This window comes from Strix uralensis, chromosome 11, assembly GCF_047716275.1.
Source record: "Strix uralensis isolate ZFMK-TIS-50842 chromosome 11, bStrUra1, whole genome shotgun sequence".
Taxonomy (NCBI): domain Eukaryota; kingdom Metazoa; phylum Chordata; class Aves; order Strigiformes; family Strigidae; genus Strix; species Strix uralensis.
Window position 1 is genome coordinate 18,459,904 of NC_133982.1, and position 23,122 is coordinate 18,483,025.

The 23,122-nt window shown below is 46.2% G+C and overlaps 1 protein-coding gene across 4 annotated transcripts in view; it reads right to left on the bottom strand.

The window, feature by feature from the left end:
* Positions 1-23,122, bottom strand: part of NTRK3 (neurotrophic receptor tyrosine kinase 3) — a 216,315-nt gene that overhangs the window by 83,703 nt on the left and 109,490 nt on the right. For all 4 annotated transcript variants that reach the window (XR_012630407.1, XM_074880480.1, XM_074880483.1 and 1 more), the window contains exon 12: positions 15,036-15,224. Coding sequence is in view for 3 of the 4 variants with exons in the window: in XM_074880480.1 (XP_074736581.1) it covers positions 15,036-15,224 (189 nt within the window). In the remaining variant the exon portion in view is untranslated. The remainder of the gene's footprint in view (positions 1-15,035; positions 15,225-23,122) is intronic.

The following is a 23,122-nucleotide window of genomic DNA, read 5'->3' on the forward strand; positions in this document are numbered from 1 at the left end:
GTCACATCAGGAACGCAGATCTGTTGACTTATTTATTCAACTCCTACCTGCAGCTAAAGCTGCAAAATCACGGTCCATTTTGCCTGCCAACAGCTCTCTGACTCCTGCTCTGTCACCACAACAAATCCATTTTTAATCAAATGCCCAGTGAACATCCAATGGGACAGGAGGAGGCAGGGCTGAGAATGAGGAATGCCCTGAAAATAAAGGAAGAAAGTCCAGGACCCATTAGGAAAATAGCAATGAAACCATCAGCTAAATAATTTGCCACACCAGCAATCCCAGCTGGCAGAAATGGCACATGAGCCAGAGCTAAGCCCTTGCTGCAATCTTGTTTGCAAAAGCAGGTTCTTTTTCCCACAAACCAAATGCTGGGCTGACACCTCCTTTATGAGCTCCTGAAAAAATACTGTCTTCTGAATGAACTCTGCAAAAACACAGTGATATGTTGGGAGATATGGTGTAGGAGAGAACTTTGTAGAGTAGGGCTGATGGTTGGACTCGATGATCCCAAAGGTCTTTTCCAACCTGAATGATACTATGATATTTCCAGCTTATGAGCAAGCCCTGCCACTGCTCACCAAGCCACAGCCTTGGAGCTGTTGAAGCCATGCTGAACGAGAGCAGCAGGGCCAGGAGACCCAGGCTGCTGTCACCACTTCTGAAATGACAAGCTTATTTCACGTGCAAATGAGCCACACAAATTGAGACCAGACCCTCCTTTTCCCTCTGAGCTACTCATAAATAACAGAGGTGTAAGGAAGGTTAAGGGTCTTTGAGGCAGGTGAAACACAGAGGTTCCAAGGACTGAGCATCTAATTGGAGACCAAAGGAGAAAGCTAAACACTCATCCAGGTCCTGTGGGGAGACACAGCTAACCCTCCTCCAGAGATAGGTTCCATCAACAGGGCATCCAGTCTTTTGGAATAATGACTCATTGAGGCAAATCAGAGGTGCCAGCAGATCAAATGAGGACCTTTCTCTGCTGTAGCTTCCATCCTTTCTCTCTTTCAGTACCAGCAGGAAAAAAAAACAAACAAACAAACAAAAAAAAAACCAAAACAAAAAACAAACCACAACAAAAAACCACATAAAAGGAGCCTGCAGGTCCCATTCAACTATGTGTGCCATCACAGCCTCACAACCAGGCAACAAGGTAAGAGCTGCAGGTATAAGCTTGGCCATGGATGCCAGGCTCCTGTCCCCGCTTACTTTCTTTACAAAGAAAATAAAACCGAGTTTGTATCGACTACTGAGAAAATGAGACAACATTATACAGGACACGACCCTCCGCAATCAAATTAGGTCACTGCAACACCATAACCAGCACGGAATATGTAGCCCTGATAGCATATAGGATCAAGGAGAATGATTTTATGCAGCAAACATTGAAAGACAAAAATGAATCATATCAGGACATCAAGCATAACCAGAGTGTGAGATAAGTTTGGAGCAGAAGGAATGAGCAGCACTCCTGTCTCTCCCAAGCCCTTCCTGTGTCCCCATTCCAACTGGCCATTTCTCAGAGCTGGTCATTAAAAACATGGCAAGTGCTGGGAAATACATTTGCAACTTCCTGCACAGCTTCCTTGCTTCCCCTCCCCGGAGCTCTGATGGTTTCCCAATGAGTAGAGCCACTATTTACAGAGCAGGTTTCCAGCTGTGGCCCTTATTGTGTCAGCAAAATGCCCAACATCAACACGCTCAAGGTGCTGATTTCAGGAGTGCTGAGATCTGTTTAGATAGGGGATTTAATGTCCTACTTTTACTGTAAGTCACCACTTCTGTATCTATATATACAGTGCACACAGATCATCAGAAAATAAAAACCAAACACACGGTCCAGCTGTGCAGATTTTTGCCATCATAGTTTGGCACGCAGCTCTCCTCTCACCTCCGATCTCTCAAACATCCCCTGCCCATGCCTCCTCAGCATACCCCTACACATGTTACACCCCATCCCAGTCCTCTTATACCCTGAGCACTTGGTTTCCCATAGGAAAGTCCTCACCACCCAAGAGCTGAGCAATCATCAGCAGAGAAAACTCCAGAAAGTTGTTTCAACCCAAACATCCCTCTATGAGAGGGGAGGGAGGTCTCCAGCAGTCCAGGTGCACATGTTGGTAGGTATTTATGATGATGTGGAGGCTACCACATGTCTCTGGAAAGGTGAGGGTGAGTTAGCACTAGGTGTAAGCAACAGTGCTGGTCATCACTGTACCGGGACTGTGAGGATCTAGATGTGGTGCCTGGGCTCTGCATGACTTGGAAGGTGAGTACTGCGACCCCAGGCAGGTCAAAACCCAGCTCAACACAACTCCCCCAGAGCCTTTTTCACCCCATCAAGTGGAGGAATGTGCACCCAATATATTCATCCTGCTACACACAAGAAGGAGAACACAAACCTTCCTGAAACCTATGATTTACATAGCAGTCTGTGGCAGTGGTTTCCCAACTGCATAATGAGTACATTAACTTTAGCTAAACTGATTCTCCAGAGATGAAGAGATGGAAAAGAATAATCGAAGCAAACTGTGATAGAGTTTTTGATTAAGTAGCTGATGATCAATAAAAGTTATCTGCAGGGCACAGAGTGTTAATGAGCTACCATTCTTGTAGCAAAGAAACACCTGAGCCCACGCTCCCCACTCAACACAGCCCACAGAGGTCAGCAAGACCTGGTCCTCCAGGACTGACAATGCAAGAACATGAGCTATGGAGTCCACAGGTCTCCCCTGCCCTCGTTCGTGTTAAAAGGGTGATGGTAGAAGAAGGAAAAGAAATAACATTAAAGAAGAAAATGGCTAGAAAGAGACAAATGCAAAAGGTTAACAGCCTGATTCAAGGCTTGAGATGCTATGTTTGGGGGGAAAAAAAATAAATTGAAAAGACATTCATAACCTTCTCAGACAGCTCCATTAATTTAAAGAGGCCTTAGAGCTCTGCAGCTGTAACACCAGCATCTAGCACACCTACAGCAGGGAGCGAGAAGGACCAGCCAGCCGGGCTACCAACTCTCTGCAACCAGTGATGCAAGACACAAAATGACCCACAGCACATCCTGCAATTACTATCCCGTTATCCCTTCCCCCACAATGATGTCACTGCAAAGAAGTATTAGGTGTTAAATTTTAATATTTATTAATATCTTAAATTCCTCCCCAAAGATTCTAAGGCATTAAAGAGTGGACTTTATAGAGAGTTTCTCATAATAACGTAGCCACCTGTTTAATAGCACACAGCAGCAAGGCTGCACAAGGGTTTCAGAAAGCAAGTGGAATGGAGCACTTCATATTAAAGCTACAGAGAAGAGACAAGGCTCAGATCAACAGAGACATAGAATATCATTACCTCTGTCTGAATTTAGCTATCTCACTGTAACTAATCATTTTACTCTTCCAGAAATGTCCAGAGAACTGTCAGTGACCACAGGGAGCTGCTAGGATCTTTGTATTACATTTCTTCTCAAAGTTGCCTCCTCTGACAGCCTAGCCCAGCCTGCCTACAAAAGGGATTTGTTTTCCCAAAACTCACTTAGACTTCCCATCCTTGGAGAGCCTAGGGAAAGCTGAGAAAAAATCAGCAGACAGGATACTCTTTCTGGAGTGTCCCAAAGGGAACAGAGGGGATGAACAGCACATTAGGATTTCTCCCCCAATTTCTCAAATTCTCACGGAACTGGGGTTTGCAATTGCCCTCTGCAGAGACCACGTCAAGACAGATCATTAATACTACTTGATGCTGAGGATCTCTTGTATTAAAAAAGCACTGCAATTACTTAGTTCAAATCTCTATATTAGTCATAGATCCATATCTATCATGGATATAGTATTTACACTGCTGTGGGGAAATGTAATAAATAAGGCAGTAAGTGCTTCCTTCCTCCAGGTCAAGATGAAAGTCTGCATCTTGGCAAGCGGTGCTTTCCTTGGGCAGCAAGGCTTGTATCCCAGGCTCCCCACTCAATTCCTTCAGCCAGAATCTAAAGCCAAGGTAAAAAAACCCTGCTCTTCCTCTGAGCCCAGCACTCGGGCTCCAACCAACTCCAACTGAGAGGGCCAGGAGGCAATGCCTAGGTGGAATGAGGTTAGCAGAGCTCCTGGGAGGCCAGCAAGAAAGGTCTCTTCAGAATTAGTTGAGAGAGCAAAACAGAAACATTAGACTGTATCATGGCCGTCATGAAGGTGGAAAGGGAGAATTTAATCTAATCTATCTGGAAAGGAGCAGGAAAAGCTCAGAATTGCCATTTTGTGGGATCATAATCTACAGCTGACAGCTCCAAGAACTTGTTTGTCCATCTGAACTCCTGACTCCAAAAGACTGGCTGTAAAATGACTTCAGGTGGCGACTCATAAATATGCAACACGGTCCAGCGGGCTGAACATGGGCCAGACTGCTAGCTGTCAGCAACCTGGTGTGACCTTGAGCAAATTGATGTATTTCCAGCTGCCTCCCCTCATCCATAAAATGGAGATGAAGATGCTTGGCAGCCCCTTGATGGGCTGGAAGGAGAAATGCCTCTTTCCAGGAAACAATGGAGGTGCACGATGCCAGGTTGCTTCTCCTCATTAAGAAAAGGATAAATATACCCCACCCCTCAAATACTCAGCTGCCTGCTGTGCTCTCAGTAAGGTTCCCCTGACATTTGGGCTTTGCTGGAATCTGGCATGAGAACAGGACAGTCTCACCCCACCCCATCTCCGGAATTTGCCCAAGATTTATTTTTAACACAGCCCTCATTGTGAACATTTGTGGTGGGATTCATATGACTTCATCCTGATCTCTGACTCTGAACTAGCCTCAGCCTGGCCATGCCGATAGCCAGGACCATCGAGAGAACAGACGGCACAATCTACCCCACCCTGAACAAGGTGTCTAACAAGGGTCAGACACAAAGCATCCTATCTCCTTCCATGTGTAGGAAGAAAGCTTTGAACTCCGCCTCAGATGGAGATTCTCTTGTTGTCTGGGGGTAACTAACTTGTCCTAGAGCATAAGACACATCAAGTAGGGCCCTAAGCTGGGCTTAAAATTACCTTTCAAAATCATGGTGCCTTCTGCCAAGTTCTTTATTTCTTTTTGGTTTTGGATTGTGAGCAATGGGATAAAGCAGAAGCTGTGGCCCATCTGAGAGAAGAATTGAAGATTGGGATGCAACTTTCTGGTATATCAAAAACTCAAGTATGGTTTGAAGCATGAGGTCCTTTGCTTCAGTATACACCTGATGGCCATCATCTCCTCTTGCTCAATGCTCCACATCAATTACAGTGCAGAGATGTAAAATGACTGATCATTTCAATACAAAAGGCCTGTTGTTTATTTATTAGCTGGTGACAGGCCCTGCAGTCCAGGATGGATGCATTATAAATCAACTGGATTTCTAACCATTAAAAATTCATTCAATTCATAATGTAGGACAGTCGTAATTTCCTTATTAGTGGTGAGTGTGAAGGATTTTTCTTTCTCTTCCCTTGATTTTACTTTGCTTCTTTGCTTTCCCAAAGATCTTGCTCATCTGAGGATTAGCTTAGCTTAATCCTGCAAGAAGGAGGTGAGGGGTGGGAAGGGCTGGGGGAAGGGAGACAAGGGCTGAAGTAATTTTGTTCCAGTGGTTTTTTTAATTGCAAATTTGCCATATATACTTAGGAGACTTAGCTCCATTGTCTCCTAGTCACATTTATGGGAGACAGAGAAACTGCTCGTCCTGAATTTAAGAGATGCTTGTAGGAAGAAAAAAAAAAAAAGGTCCCTTTTCCCTCACAAAGGGAAAAAAGAAGGTGTGGTGGTGGGACAGGGAAGGATGACGTAAAACCTGTTAAAATATATTAGCAAGATAAGAACAGGTGTCTAAACATTATAAACCAGTACATTTCAAATAGATCAAATACATATATTATATATATATATAAAAATAGGTAGGTATAGTAACCTTCAGACTCAGCGCTCCAATTCATTGAGGAAAAATAGGTTAGTAGGGCTGAAAGAAAAGTGTGACATTTTTGCAGACCCACAACTGTGACACAGAACCGCAGGTACTTTTGTGACATCAGCAACAAATAGGAACTTGGAACTAATATCAGGAAAAGCTGAGTCTACATGAAACTGTAAGTCATCGCTTAGTTTGAGTATTGCATCCCATCTTGACCACGTTTAGCTTCAGATGGCAGGACAGCCTGATCACTGGTGTGGTACATATAGAAATTTTCATGCTTTCACTAAGTCTCAGTTTGTTCTTGTTTCTTAAATGGATCTATCCAGGTAGGGGCAGGGAGAGGGGGCCTGAAAAACAGATTCAGGCAGGGTCCAGCATTAAGTAACTTGCAGTCTATTTAGGAACGAGCATGCAGGAATCTAAAAATGGATTATGCAATAAACCCTGCCTTAATAGGAGACAAACCCGGGCATCAAGAGCAATCCTTACATGCTGTGAATTCAATGTACTTTTCACCTCAAGACACTTGCATACAAATCTTACATCAGCTACATGTGGAAATAGGTTTGCTGAATTCTCAGCTGGGTCTGTTCACTTCACTAAATCACACCAAGTTCAACAAGGCTAGTGCTTTATGCTTAACCATGGTGCAAGACAGCTGCTTCAGGTCAGGGCTTCAGGAGCACACCAGCAGAAGTGCTGCTTCCATTAGCAGCAGCATCTTCCTCCACCCCACTGGCAGTGAATTCACTCTCTGTCCACTCCCACAACAGACAAGGGCAAGACAGCCATAAGGACAAGGAGGAGGACTGGAAATGTTCAACAAACACAAATGACAATTTCTGTATTTTTGTTATATTATACAAGAAGCAATCGAGCTCCACCCTACAGAGAGCGGCACTGTTCCACCTGCCCCGTGCTGCCGGGACGCAGGAACCATCACTGCCTGCGCACACAATATTCCCAGAGCCAGCCACCATGCCAGGCTGGGAAACAAAAGCCCCCTTTGACATGAGAAGCTCTTTAGGCAGAGTATCTTTTTACATGGGTCTTTCCCCAGTTTTCAGGACTGAAGGGGGTATTTTGGGCCACCTAGCCCAAAAGCAGCACTTAAGGTAAGTTTTAATTTTTTTAAACTCTACTGACATACCACTTCTCTGCTAGATCCTGGGCTGTACTTCTTGTCCCACAGGGCAACACTACTAATCACATTCCTACTGTGTGCGTTCATGCAAAACTGTTCCAACTCCCAAACAATAGCAGTTATTTTTAATTAGGAATCGTAATTTAACCAGACAATGAACAAACAATGAGAACCTGCAATCTTCTAACCAGAGAGACAACCATGATGCGTCCCCACGCACTTCTGAGAGCTAGATTTTAAACCTGAAAACCAGCCTGGTTAGACTAAAAAGTCACAACACGATGTCCTTGCAAAGCCTGGGAGCTCCCAGTGCTTTCAGGGGTACCCCATGGCCAGGTACCATGGGCACACGCCCCTTGTCCTAGGAATGCAGAGGTACCCTAGCCTGCAGATACCTTCCCAACAGCCAAGCATTTTTAAAGTTTTTTTAAGCCACAGTAAACTCATTAAAAAGCAAGACAAACGTTTAACTGATGGCCAAAAGAAATCAGTACCACAACTCTACCCACGCACACATACACACATCAGCTATTTTTATAGCCATCCACAGAAAAATTCACATAATCAATGAGCCATTAGGAGAATATTCTTGAACCCCCTTTGTTACCCCTGACACCAGGGCTGCCTGAGTTTGCAATAGCCTCCGGTCATGCACCATGTCGATACCTCTTGTCTTGCAGGGACAAAACCACAGGCATGAAGAGCCTTGGCTGATGAACAGAGCCCTCCTTCCTCTGGCCTGGACACCTCCTTCAGGTTTAAGAGCACCATGGGGTCAAGAGCACTACAAGTGCAACTGGATAAGAAGAAGTACCAATACCTGGGCATGCAGCCAATAACGTAGGGAATGAAAACCTTTTTTATCCCCATTTCATCCTACTCCTCTTCTCTCACCCTGCTACAATGAGTCTTGACAAGCTCTGAACACCCACTAAAAACTGGAGACACAACCATCTTTGATGGCTTTGGGCAATCCCTGGCAGGGGAACTGCCTAGTCAGGAACATTGTGGTGTCCCTGGCTTTGCCGAGGAGAGGCAGAGCTGCAAGGGCACCCAGCATAAATCCACATGTGCTTCGGCAGCATCAGTCGTGAGAGGCAGATGTGATCGGTGCGTAGGTGTCACTGTGCAGGAAGCTGAGCCATGGGGAATGAAGAAGAGCTGATTCAGCAAATGTCTTATGCCATAACCATCCCATGGTGCATGGGTGAGCGGGTAGGGAACGCGTGCCCACCTACACAGGGATGGTGGTGTGTGCCTGGGGTCCAGGCAATACTGCAAGAGCAGTGGGAGAGTGTGTGAGCCCCTATATGAGATGAGCAGGGGGCTGGATGCAAGACGGAGTATCAGGAGTGCACGTACACATCCTCCATGAGAGGGTGCATGTCTTGGGCAGTCCGGTCCAAACCATCTGATGCAGGGATGAGGCTGCCAGGAAGAAAGAGCAGCCTGCTGTTCTAGAGCCACTCCAAATCCAGAAGGAAACCATCCCAGGGCATCCGCTCGTCTGGCTTAAGTGCTTACAGCTCACACTTTCCATTTCCGAAAACACCCCAGGCAAGCCAACCCTGCTTGCTGGACCCACAGACACTGGGATTAAATGGTCCAGAGGAGATGCTTTTAGGCCAGAGGAACAGGCAGAGTTTTGTATGAGAAAATACTTCCCTGACCACTCCTTGATGTCTATTCCAGAGGTATTTCCATCACCAGGGCAGCTTCTCTGGAAGCAGGTCAACATTAGCAGCCCAAAGTCATGTTCTGCTTGATTTAAGGATTTCTCTTCCTACTGGATCCCCATCACCAGGAACGTCGCTGCCCAATGTATCAAAACCCACTGCAGTTGTACTGCCAGCATCACTTCCCCACACTGGGACTGGAGCCTGCTCAGCCCCCTTTGATCTTGGGTGTTGCTACAAATATCTTCAGTAACCACATGTTAAAGTAACAGAGATAGGATCTAAAACCCAATCAGCTGCAGGAGGTAATTGGCTCGTCTGCAAACCAAGTCAGGTGCACATCACATCTGGAGCAAGGCAGGGCTGCACTGCTGGCTACAGTGGCTCCTTCTAAAGCAGGCAGGGGCCAGGCAGAACCTCTGCAAATGCAGGTTGGACTTCTGAGTTCTGGAAAATGCAGATATTTCTTTCACTTGGTCTTTCAGAGCTGGATGGAATGATGCAAAGCATAAAACAGCCACAGGTAAGAAAAAAACATCTGAGAGGGCTGGTGAGAGCTGAGCAGTTTGGATCAAGTCCCACTGGCCATGGGATCTCCTGTTAGTCAGATGTTGCAGCCTGGGCAAGGGGACAAGATGATGTTGAGCACAAGGGAAGTTCAGTTCTGCTCCAGCAGGGGACAGAAGCAGTAAATTTGGTTGCTCACACTTTTTTTCAGATACCTGCAACATCTGCTCTGGCAGCAGCCAGCCAGAGCCTGCAGGTTTCTTCAACATCCAAATCTTTTGCAGGACGTCCATGTCAGCACTTGGAGTTCAGAGCATTTTCTATGAGAAGCAACCACAAAGCAGAAGGAAAGGAAATCTGGAGGCAGAAGGTCATTGCAGAGACCTCTAATGCCTTCTACCTGCTAATAGCTGAGCATTGAGGTCAGGGCTTTTTCACAGACCCAAGTCACAAACTCAGGCTTTGTTAGGACAAATTAGGAGACACAGAATAGAGTAGCAAAACACACATAAATGAGTCTACATCTACTCATAGGTCATCATTAAATCCCCTAAAAGCATCTCATATGGGTTGTCTGAGAAAGACATGACTCTAAGACAGTGAGGAGCCCCAGTGAAGAAGAAACTGGACCCACAAGTGCCTACTTCAGAGAAGTTATGGACATTGGGTTCTGCTGGAGAAGAGCCTGGGGCTTTCACGTTAGAGGAGAGAAAAGGAAAAGAAAAGTCTGGAGAAACTGGAGAAACAGTAGAGACCTGTGGGAGGGACTGAGACCTGTACAGCCTAGCCCCAGGCTGGGCACTGGGCAGCAGAGTGCTGCTGTCACTTCACACTGGGCTCCACATTTATACTGTGTGAAAATAATATTTGACAAATCCTCTTATCCCTGGGGAAAAAAAAAAAAAAAAAAAAAGGAAAGTTTCTCTTTTCCACTACCAGCAGTTTCAGTTTTCTTTCTTAGCTAAATAAAACTGCAAGCATTTTATGTCTTTATTTTTATGTTGTTGTTGTTTTTGGCAAAAATGGGAACATGAACTGACCAAAAATAGAAATGCTGCATACTCTTTAGCTTCTCATGCCCAGGATGAATCAAACACACTAGGCAAACAAAAAGAATTCACAGTGATAAGGGTAAATATCCTTCCCATTTTTGTTTTCAAGACCTATTAAAAGCAGCGGTAAGGAAATCTATTTGTTTAAAAAATATGATTTTTGTAATGACCACAATGTTCCTTTTAAACTGCACTGAAATACAAGATAAAGACAGGGTACTGAGTGAAAGAGTGCTGATGGCGCTTTTATTGTGTGATTTGCCTTGTTTTTTTCTGAAGTACTTCTTTTTAGCCGATTACCATGTATTTACAGTTAGTGTAATTATATCTAATTACTTAATTAGCATGAATACGTGTAATTACTAACTTCGAATATGTAATTATGTCAGGGCAGCCTGTAATAAATGAGGTTGAAAAAAAACTCTCATTAGGACTGTACGGAAGGACGGCTGCTCCACCCGTGTGGAGAATGCATCCCAGTCCCCAGTCTGTGCCAGTCCTGGAAGAGGAAAACACAGCCAGCTCTGGTCATGTCTGGCAACAACCTCCACCAAAATCAAACCACTTGCCCCCAAAGTCTAGCTTCACAGCACCAGTGGGAATGGAGCATCCACTGATGGGAGACAGACTGGGTTATGCACAGGATTTGCCCCCTGATTAATTTTCTCCATTAAGTTTGGATTTTTTTTTCTGATTTGTGTCATTCTCAAGAAGACCTCTTTGGTCTGACAAGAAGTATCAGAGAACAGAACAACTGCAAAACTGTGCTGTGGCATTTGAGTAAAGCTTGAGATACAAGATCCAAGAACTAATCTGCATCTGTTGCATCATGCTATTAATTACTATTCTTAAAGTAAAACAATCTTCCAAAATGTTTCTTCTGAAACTTTACCAGTCTTTCATGACAAAAATCTCCAGCTACTCATAATTACCCATTTTGCAAATTCAAATCCTGAACATCAGGAGATGGAGCTAAGGTTAAAAGTTGCTGTTACTGCCAAGCAGCATATACTTATTCCAAGCAGAGGCTCCCTTTTTTTCCACTGATCAGGAACTATCCATTATAATGAGCTGACTTTTCCGGCCCAGAAGGACTGATAGCAATATTCTGGACACAAATGAGGGTAGACTGGATCATGTTTTGCATTACCAAAATCACTGACCATACGATTGAGCTGCATGGTCCTACACGTATCTCCTCTTCAGATATTCTGTCCATGGTGCTTGCTCCACAAGTCCTGTTCTTCTCCTCTTATCTGTTTGTTTCCAAATATAGAGAGGTGCAAACTCATCACAACCTGTCGCTCCTCCTGCTGACATCTGCTGAGGAGATATGCCACTTGGTTTCACTTCCACATGTAAAAGATCAGGAGAAAAAAGGCTATTTCAGCTCTTCTGAAATCAGTTTGCAGTTGGATTGTCCCCCTTGCCAAGCTTTTGCTTAACCCTCCAGGTAGGGCTGAGGATGGCTGAAACAAGGATTAGTTGCAAACCCTAGTGCTGCCCAGCATGCCGTGGAGTTATAGTGTAAAGATGGGGATAGCATCTTCTCAAAGACTCAATGCTTCATCACAAGAAAAGAGGGTGGTGCAGTTTCTTCCACAGCTCTTCCAGAAGCCTTCAGCCAGGAAGGGAAAGAGGACCCTGAGCCAAGCTTGTCCCTCCTGCTTCTCTAAATCAGACAGAAGCAGAAAGGGGGTAAAGAGACAACTCCAAAAATCCCATAGAGTCAGAGGTGAGAGCTGGCTCCTGTGCCCTTCATCCCATCGATGTGAGGACAGAACATCCCCAGTGAGGAACATATCTCTATCTCCTTGAGGACACGTTAACAAGAGCAGCCCAGAGGACAGCACTGCACGGTGGGAGCGAGACAGGCTGCAGCGCTGTGGGCAGGGAGCCGCTCTCCATATTTCAGCTGCAATTCCATTATGCAGAGCTAAGTGGCTGGGAATAAACATCCATCATCCCTGCGTGATAAGCGATGTTTGCTAGTATAGAGGGTGACAGAAATCTATATCACATCAATGTACTATTAATACTGCATTAAGCATATAGAGTTTGCTCTCCTCATTGCAGCGCGGCAATGGGTATTGGCATGTCCTCAACCCAGACAACATCCAAGAGCAGAGGGATGCTTGCAGGAGGAAGGAAGGAGAAAAGCTTCACGATGGAGAAAGAAATTACTTGCTGAAGATGTTGCTCTAGCAACACAGTGCAAAGGAGAGATGCTGGGTGCCATGGAGCACCTTTGCTTACAGGTGGATAGCAGCTCTGTGGGAGGTGGGTGGCAGGAGAGAGATGACAGCTTGCATCAGTACAAGCTCAGCTGGGCATCGAGGCACTCCCCAGCCCAGAGGAGTTCTCCTCTCTACAAGTGACACCAAATGAAGAACTGTTTGTGTCCAAGCTCTGCACAGGGGGAAAGAAAAACCCTCTGGCATGAAAACCATGGGGATAATGGGAGCAACAAATATTCTCCAGCTTAGGTTTAAGTTGAGCAGAGCACATCAGATCAAACAAACCCCTTAAAGCAAAAGCTCCCCAAAGCATGGTTAATTTAAAAGGTGAATTATGAAACTTTCCAGCCTCAAGCAAAGCCACCAGTGAAGTCAAAAGTTTGGTCCAAGTAAAGTCTTGAGGACTAAAATACAAAACACACACCAAATCTAACCCTGCCTGAGGTCTCAAAGACTGGGTTTTGCCCTGTGAATGACAAGCAAATCTAAAAAATATAAGGGCTTTCAGCCTGTCAGCATCCAGCTGTGGTTTGCCTCTTGTTAGCACCCAAAGGGAGTGCCTGTGGTGGGGGTTTGGTTGCAGCCTCACTGCCTCGCAGCCCCAGGAAACTTGGAGCTCAGAGGTGGCAATTTGCCATGGATTTCCAAATGTGCACAGTTGTCACTAGTGCTGCATTTCACCCCTGTGGCACCTTCCACGAGAGAAGCGGCTCCAGATGCCACCCCCAAGCATCCCTGTGAACTCTTCAGATCCTAACCAACCAGCCCCATGAAACTATGAGGCCAAATCCTGCCACAAGCGACTTCCCCTGTGACCTGCCCAGCTCTGACAAGCCCCACAGGGCAAATGCTCAGAGCACAATTTAATCCTTTGAGCTCTGCTACTGCACAGCTGCAGTAGCACCCACATCTTGCAATGGTCGACGCATAGATTAAAGAGATTTGAGAGAGCACAGGAGGGGAAGGTAAAAATAAAGCGGGGGAGCCCCCCCCTCCCAAGCCATCAGAGTTTGTAAATCATTTTGAGATGAGGTGCTATAAGAAATGTAAAATATATAATTAACGGCACAGAAAAACCACGCTACATTCAGCTTCTCCGCTCCTGTCTAATCACCGCCCTCCTCCTCCCCTCTCTACAAACAGACCAAATTTAGCACATTAAAATGAAAATCAAAGGGAAAGCTGGGCGCATTCATTGGGTACACCCCATCACTCTGGCAAGCGAAGCACAGTGATAACAGCTCAGGCACCAGCTCACAGCACCCAGGAGGGGCTGCCCCAGGGAGACCTCCACGGGAGCAGTGGCTGCAGCTCCCCATCCCCTGACGGGAGGAGTGGTGGCTGGGGAGCAGCGTACTCCTGCCAAGCACTTAATGTTGAATGAGTTTCCACAGGTTGGGAGATTGGCCTACTCCCTGTTTCCAGGGGCTGAGTTATGTTTCCTGCACTCATGAGTCAGCAGCAGCCAAGAGGAGAGCAGAGGTGACTTCAACGCAGCACTCCCTGCTTCCAGCTGGGCCACAGAGATAGCACAAGCTGGAGTTTTTTCCCTTTTTTTTTTTTTGCAAGCTTTTTATTTTTCCAGTTCTACCTGGAACCAAAACACCAAAAGGATGAGCAATAGCAGGAGAAGAATGTTATGCGAACCTCACGCATTGCTTGGCTTGCGTCTCAGAGCTGGTAAGAGGCCTTGGAGAACTCAACTACCGGCTGCGAGCTGCGTGTTGGGGAGGCTGCATCTCGCCACTCATGTGGGAAGCGGTATGAGACTCCCAGAAAAGCATCCTTGTACGCAGAGCTTTTCTTTTACACTCAGAATTTAGGAACACAAAATGGAGAGGACCACTTGATCACCACCTGCTAGTCTAACAAGCCCAGTTCACAAACCAGATTTATACGGGGAAGATGTAAAAGCTTTACAGAAGCCCATGAAAACAAGACATCCAACATCTAAGCCTCCTGCTCTTTATCACCATGCACCTGCCCCATCTATGGCCACGTGTCCTGAGCTTCTCCCTGGCCCGGTGGGGAGCCAAGGAGGCAGCCCCATAGCTGGGAAACTGCTGGAGGAGGAAGGGGAGGCAGGTCCTTTCCCTGGCCAGGCAGGGGTCACATCCATTCCCATGCTCCCAGACCGCTCTTGCTCATGCCTGGGACTTCACGCTCAGAGCCAACGAGGCAGAGCCTGGCTTCAGATGGCACTTTCAGGCAAGGGGGGAAGGTGACTGGTGGGTGGCGGAGGGAGGGTGAAAGGAGGTGAAGGTGAGGGTGGAAAGGCTTCTCTGGAAGCATCTACATGTATGTTGTGAATTCTGAAACCTGAGATTCACTTTGGTTTCTGGACCATACCAAGACCAACTCTCCTCAAAAAACCTCCTCTTCTTCTTCCTCATCCTCTTAACTTCTTCCTCCTCCCCCTCCTTCCCCCATCCCCCCCAACCCATGCACTGGTCCTCTCAGGGTGTTCTGGCCGGATCGGGCACTCACATGTGTCTGGCTTGTGGCAGTTGTGACCTTGTCGGAAGTACTGGGGGTTCTCGATGACAGGAATGCGGGTCATGCCGATCACCACTGTATCCGGGCCAGCGTCCAGGGACGAGGGTGTCGTGATGCCATGGTTGATGTGATGGAGGGGACTGGCTGAATCTTCCTCTCCGCTGATCACTGCCACAGGACCTGTAAACACCACGCACATCCGTCAGGTACAACAGAGGAAAGGGGACCCGCAAGCCCTGCTGACCATACGGCATGGATCACTGTGGATCAGCAGTGGACTACCAGCAGCCTCTGGACAGGATGCCTGTCCTAGCACCCCAGCAATTGGCCCATCCTCAGGCACCTCACAGGGCAGGGAAGACACCTCAAGTTTTCTTTCCTGGTTTTGGGGTACCAGGCTGACAATCCTGCAGGAGTTAAAGTAGCTACAGGTGACACCACAGCAGAGGTGAGTGTTGCACGAAGTCCTCTCCTAGGGCTGTCATAAGATAGAACAGTTCCTGTGGTGCCTGTATACCCTGGCATCGTGAGCTTGGCAGAATACATAACCCAGTTTAGACTGGAAAAACATCACCCCCAAAGAAGATCTATTTCACCCCAAACCCATATTCACTCCATTTCTCTTGCCCAATGCATCCTCATCTCCCCTCCTCCAGTTTCACTCAGGCACATACATGAAGACCTTCAGTCAGGCTGATACCTGCAGGGACTCATGAGGGAGCAGATCCTGCTTAGTTCATGCTGTGTCCTACCACCACCACAAATGACATCACCTCCCCCTTACCCTCCTGACCCTGAAAAGCTCACAGCACCATCAGACAGGCAAGGAAATGAGGCAGAGTAATCACCACCCCCCCCCAGGATGGAGGTAGTGGGAGTCTCCATGGCCTCTCTGGTGTTCATTATTTGCTCTCACTGGAGCAAGGCTAAAGAGGGAGTTTCCCACAGGAGGATCCCTGCATATGCTGGCACCCCTTGGAGGCCCACAGACACCCAAGGATGGCAGAAAGGAGAGAACTCAACAAAATATGGAAAAGTCAACACCACAACCTTTAGGGTGATCTGCAACAAACCCAGAAGATTCTGTTCTCCTTGTCTCCTCTAATTCATCTGCCACCATCTCAAGTACTCCTTAACTCCCAATTCCCCATCTGCTCCGTGCTCACAGGACCTGATATCGATCCCTGCTAGGCTGAGAGGGACCTGGTGGAGACCTCATGGTGGTCCCTCTACACTGACCCATAAGCTGCTGCTCCATGAGCACGGAGCCCTCAGCACCCACCTCCTTGGTCAATGTACATGAGAGACCTTCTTACTCCCCAAGCATCTCAGCACCCATCAGCACCGTAGCCAAGCGCTGCCCTCCTGGGCCAGTCGACATGCCTCCCCCAAGCCCACAGCACTCAGGTATCCTTGTCTATCTCCACAGAGCCAGTCCCCAGAACACCAGCATGCCCAAATGCACCCACATTGATCTCCCTCCTGTAGAGGCCCAGCCAGCAACCGTGCTCCCACTCCTTCAGCCTCCTGCCCCAGCCATGACTCCGTACACCCAAATGCCTGCGCCCAGGAGCATCACTGCTCTAATCTTGCCCTAACCAACAGCAGGCTTGTTCCCATAGGTAGAATAAAGCAATGAAGGAAAGAACATCTATACTTGAGAGCCACACAGAGCTATTTCACAATATTCAGATGTACCCCAATTTTTGGCTTATGCTTTGTTTTATCTTTAGACCTTCTAACTTCAGCCTGTGCTATCAGTTGCCAAAGCTGGAAACCTCAGTGGACATCAGGCCTTAATACATCATTCCCCACTTCCATCTATTCTCACCCAACCTGCCAGTCAACATCACAAACGCCTCCATCACAAGGTGAAACCCTTTAATTCATGCTGTAGCCGTTCACGCTGTGCAAACACAGAATCCCAAGGAGTTGAGCAATGTGGGGACCGTACTGCAACCTTCCATAAGGATCTCCCTTATACACTCACATGGGAAGAAAAAACACACTCAACTAGACATGTTCCTTTTCTCCTGTCTGGATGCTACCAGGGACTACCAGAAGCTCAAGCAAAAACAAGCAGAGATGCTGCACTGAGGTTACAAACCTATTCAGAGTAGCTTGTCTTTTATGTACATTGCATAGAAAATGCCTCTCTCCCATCAGTAATCTATTTCTAATTGCATAATTACTTTATTATGTAGCACTAGCAACAGAGAGGGGGTTCCTTCAAGCAATTTTACTCCCCAGAGCTTCTGGGAGGACAGGGCAAACACAGGCTCCATGAAGTCATTCTGCCTGCATTAATCTAGTCTAAAGGCTGCTCATTTTTGGAGCTTCAAGTATTGTTTGTTCTTCCAAGTGGGATATAATAAAGTTATTGTGTAATTAGCAGAGTCCTGGCAGCCGTGACAGGTGTTTTAGTCACAAAGCAAAAAAGTCTCTCCCTTTATTGTGAATTCCTTCTGGCAGGTTCTAGCTTTTTTTTATGTTACTCCCCGGGCCCGCGTGACTTCCAGCTTTTGAGACGCAAAAGCAAAATTCAGCTCTTGCTGCAAGATGCCTCTGTTGGGACTACACACTCTGTATTTCTCCAAACACAAAAAAGCAAACAGGCAATTTCAGTTTGAATGACTTTTGTTCTTTCGCGACGTCAATTCTTTGCATGCAAACCAGGAGAACAGGGTTTTGCATGGTGCGCACGTTCCTTCGGCCATACCCTGCACCACTGGCTGGCCTGGGAAGAAGAAGGGGAGACCTCTACATTTCAAGGTGCAGTCCACAAAACAAGTCATAAAAATATCAGCTGGTATAGACTGGTGTAAACAATTTGAGGAGAGACCATAAAGATCTCCCTTGCAGCAAAGTGGTGGGAGAGACTTACTGAGGACTTACTGCTTTCTCCAAGCAGCCAAGGTGTTGCTTCGAAGGAAGGTACCTAATCAGGCAGTGGGATATGAAAGGCCTCTCTAGTGAATGGTATGAAGGAAGTCTTTGCTGTCCTCTGCTTTGAGAGCAGAACTCACACCTCTGACACAAGGAGCAAATAGGACATCTCCTACAGCATTAGTACTGGGGGGAGATGGTTGGTTTCATAACCAACCATGGGACATACGGCAGGCTGGCAAAGACCCTGCTGTGGGGACACAGTTCTCGGGGGCTCACAAAGCCCTGCCAGCACTTAACCTTTGTTGTCCTTGCTTGCACAGCACCTCCTCATTTTTAAGGAACACAGATCATGGCAGTGTCCCTCTGGCACAAGCAGGTTAGAAGGACATGGCTACATCTAAAAGATCAAGGAGGTTCTTGTGAAACTAAGCACAGCCAGCATCTATTACCCAGTGTTCTGATGGCAATATCCTTGCCAACAAACAGATCCATAGTCTGACCTTCTTTACACTCCACAGGTTTTTTTCTTAGGAGGACTTTCTACATGTGCTATCTCTAGTTTCATACCCCAAATCTGTCTAAGATCTATGGGATAAGAAGTAACCATGTCTCATCTGATCCACAGCTGCACTCCCATTCTCCAGCAAACACTGGGTCCTGTGAACGGACTCAGCCCCTCAGTCATCCAACTCAAGTTGATGCTCCCAAGCTTAGACATCTACAAGACCTACCAACCCTCAAAAGCCTCAGAGCTGAACTCTAACGCTCCATGACCACCTCAACCCCTCCCCATTTCTACAAAAGTGGGAAACCCCAAGAACTGCCAAGGCAGTTGCAGGCCTAACACCACAGGGATAGTACACCACAAAGTATATTCTACCCTTGCAATAATCCAGGGACAGTTTACTGCCTCTGAATGTATTTCCAGGTCTTGAGAACAAAAAAAAACCAAACAAAATAAATCACATTCTTAAGAGTCTTAAGAAACACACCCGATGGATGCAGTACACTAGCTTTCAAGCTTTCAGAAACATTTCTGATGACAGTAGGCACTGAGCTGTCATGGACTATAACATATCATTCAGTCAATTCATCCCGATATCCTCCACAGGATGTAATTGGATTAAAGACATAATTTACAGTTGAGGGTTTCTCCAAGTTTCTCCTATTAACTTTTTTTGGGGGGCGGGGGGGTAGGTGTAGAAATCTGGACAACATGAACTCCTACAACACAGTCATGGCTCTTATCACTTTCATTCTTTCATTCACACCTCTTTTGGCTGCTCACAGCTGAGATACAGTTTCCTCTAAGCACGAGGCCACTCTGTTGCCCCTCTGAGACTCAGACAAGTGCTGGACTCACTACACAAGCCTGAGACAAACTTTAAAAACGTCATTGATATCAAGCAGTCACCAATCTCTTTTATAGGTTTGACTAGTGCTCTGACACTCAAAATATATATTGTCATTAGTAACTCCTGGAAATAAAGCAGCTACCTAGACTTCGACTTTCTTAATCTATCTTGGCAATAGCATATATTTTTTGTTGTTATGTAGGTAAAGAGGTTGAGTTTCTGATGTATAATGCTGATGAATGGCTTTATTTGGAAGAATTCTCACTGGCTTCAGCAGTGTATTTTCCAGGTAAGGTTAAAGGAAAAAATGGAGTAAAAAGAGAGTACAGATTTTAAGATTTAGGTTTACCTTCCACTTGACAGAGAAATGGGTAGAGGGACATAGAAAAAAAAGCCAGTTTTGTATTATAAAAATGCAGAGTAAGAGTCAAGGGTAGCCTGGGGTAATTCCTGATATACCATCCTTTCATCTTAAAACACAATATAAAATATTTTGGAGCTCCTCTGAAACTTAAAATCTAAACAGTGATGCAGTAGCTGTTTCTGTGAATACCTCAGCCTGTGTTATGGACAAACATACTATGAATATTAACTATAAAAAGTCTATTTGTTAATACTTTAAAAAGCCTTTGTACGTTCTGAGTATCAAACTTGTCAAGCCTATACTCTGAAAGACTTTCGATGACTCTCCTTCCATCCAAGCAGGGGTCTCACCGGCCAGCAGTATCCACACTACCTGCAAGGACAGTGTTCAGCTCTTCTCCATGCTAAGCCTATGCAGTATTCCTGCCAGGGAAGCAATGTCAGCAGCAGCGATGGAGCCACAGTGCTGCCGAAGGTTGGGGAGATGTTAAGGATGCCCCAGGGCTACCCCTGAGTGAAAAGGCAGTCAGCCCCTGCTCCAGCCCAGCAGTACAGCCACTGCCAACCTGCCCCTTTGCAACACCAGAGGGAGAGACAACTACGATGACCAGAAAGTTGGGATCAAAATGAATCTGATGTTAACCAAAGAGCAGCGAGGCAGCTGAAAATGTTGCTTTTGAAAACATCACAAGTAGCAATGCTGTTGTGCTTTCCCTCCCACATCTCCTCTACAGCCAACTCCACTTACCCAAGAAAGACATATTCAGACACCACCATTCCCGGCCTCATCTCCACCCTCTTTTCTCCCCCAGCCTCCCAGTCAGGCTATGCTCCATTCATCCCAGCAATGTTCCAGCTCTTCTTGCTTTGCATTCATACTGTATTATTATCTCTGCAAATACTGAGCAAATACTCTTCTGGATTGCCCCAAAATCTCTGCTTTTCAGAAAATCTATCTTTCTTTATTCAGCACTTTTCTCTGTAGCTAAACTGGAGTTTGACTTGGTGTTTTCCTTCATCTCCTTGTTTATCTGGAAGCTCTGTGAAATAGGATATACCTTCTAGTCCGTGTCTGTGAATCGCCTGGTTCATTCACAGTGTTATATGGACGACTTGTTACTTTAGAAAAATAAAGCAAAAAATAATAAATAGCTTAGGAAGCCCCTGTTTGCATGATCATATCATAATGTTAAATTATTTATCAAGGCTAAGAGCTATACTTTCTGATAAAACATAGGCTCAGGAATATAGGGTACTTTATAAATAACCATAGATTAGAGAAGATAATGGTCACTTCATATACATCTGTAACATAATGAATGCTCCAAGGCAGACAGGTGAAGAAACAACAAAAACTCCAGCTTGCTATCACAGTAACCTCTCAAAAGCAAGAAAAACAATTGAAGGTGTAGAAAACATGACCTCCATGGGAAAACTGAAAGAATTATGCTTTGTGTTGAGAGGAGAAGACTGAAGGGACACGTGATAACAGCCTTCAAATATGTAAAAGGTTGCAGCAAAGAGAAATATAATAGCTGTTCTCCATGTCCACTGGGGATAAAACAAGAAATAATAGGTTTGAATTGCACTGAGGGAGATTAGGGTTTGAATGTTTTCCCTAATGCCTAGTGGTACGGATGGTTGAGCACTGGAACAGATAACCCAGGGATGCTGCCAGGGCTCAGCCACTGCCAGGCTGGGAAAGGACTTTTTAGCTACAGGGCTTGACACTACTCAGAGCCCTCCCAGGCTGCAGCACTCTTCACCTGCAACCAAAGAGCCCTTAGCAAGGAGTGCTCTTCTCCTTTTGATGCTTTCAAAGAAACTCCAAGCAGAGAACTCGCTGGCACTGCAGCCCATCCGGGCAGCATCTGAGGCACCGGGGGTGCAGCACTGGACTGGGACAGTGAGCAAGGAGGCTGCAGGGCCATCTCCCTCTCACCACCCACGCCTCCAGGAGCTGTTGCTTAGAACACCACTTTTTGGTCAAAAATGATCACTGCAACAGCTAATTGTGCCATCCACATTTGCCTGTGTAATATAAAGGAGCCATATAATTAACCTACTTAATTAGGAACTGTATACGACCCATAACTAGAAAAAAAAAATGCTCTCCTAGTAAAGTGGGTCACCACACATTATATAGCAAGCACTGAAGCAGACCTCATTAAACTCCAATATATATTATATATAAAATCCCCTCCTCCTCTGACTTCAAACCTCTGTTGGCACTTCCATATTTCCCCGATCTTAATCTTAAATGCTGTTCTTCAAAGGAGCATATCACCGACTGGCAAGGAGATAATTCCAAGGCAGGATCTCTCAGTCTACCTTCACAACTCAGAGCTATACATACGCACATATGTGCTTATTTTTAACACAGATAGAAAACTAACCCCAAACTTCAGCTTACCAGGAAAACAAACAAATAAAAAACAAAGTTTAAAAAATTCCAAACTTTTGCTGGAACTGAAATCAAACCATCCCCCAGGGCTGATCTCTGCACCAGCAAGGAAGGGAACTGAAACTCATAAAACTATAAGCGAAAGCTCAACAAATACAATTAAAAACCTAGCCGTGCTCAGAGCTAGATTGCATTTACTGTCTCATAAAAAGAGCCTCATCCTGTCAGGCAAACAAAAGGAAATCAATTTCTTAATTTTTATTGGCAGATGTGGGCATGGGGCCAAGTCAGCACTTGGTGCCTATGCAGGACCTGCTTGGAGCCAGACTGCCACGAGCTCCAGCCCATCCCCTGCCCTCCTGCAGTGGGAAGTAGCTGCTTCTCTTCATCCCTGGGGTCACCAATCTCAATGACAGGATGGTCCATCATGTGGCCTCTTCCTCAGAGCCACAGCAGACCCCGCACTTGTACAAAACACTGGGCTTTAACCAGACACCAGCTCTCTCTGCACTTATTTTGTCACCACCACCTCAACCAGGTCCGACCAGCTTTTCCCACACCCATAGAGCTCAGTTCTGTCTCCCTGCCCCAAATTCACCCCGGGTTATCCCCGCATCTCTGCACAACCACTGCAACACGCCATGGGAGGTGGAAGGCATCACTGCAGAGTCTGACCCGTACAGCACAGCTCTCGCTCGAATGATGCAGTGGCCGGCTGCAGAGCCTGCAAAGGTGACGACCCCCTCCTCTGCCACAGCCCATGGGGTGCAGACTCTCCCATCAGCTTTTTGGGGAAATGGCACATATAAAAAGTCATGTCCTTGATCTTTGCAGGGAGATGAAGACTCTGGGAACATAACTTTGAGCTCCCAAAAGGGGTACATTCCCAAACCTCAGCCTCCAGCTCCTCTGGCAGCAAAGGCAGAAGAAAATGGCCAAACAGCAATCCATTTTCCCTTGTCCTGAAAGAGATGATGGTTTCAGGGCCTTGATCATCTCAAGGAGGTAAAGATCCCACTGAACTTTGGGGTAAAAGGGAGCGAGGGACAGGCCTGGGGGCCCTGCAC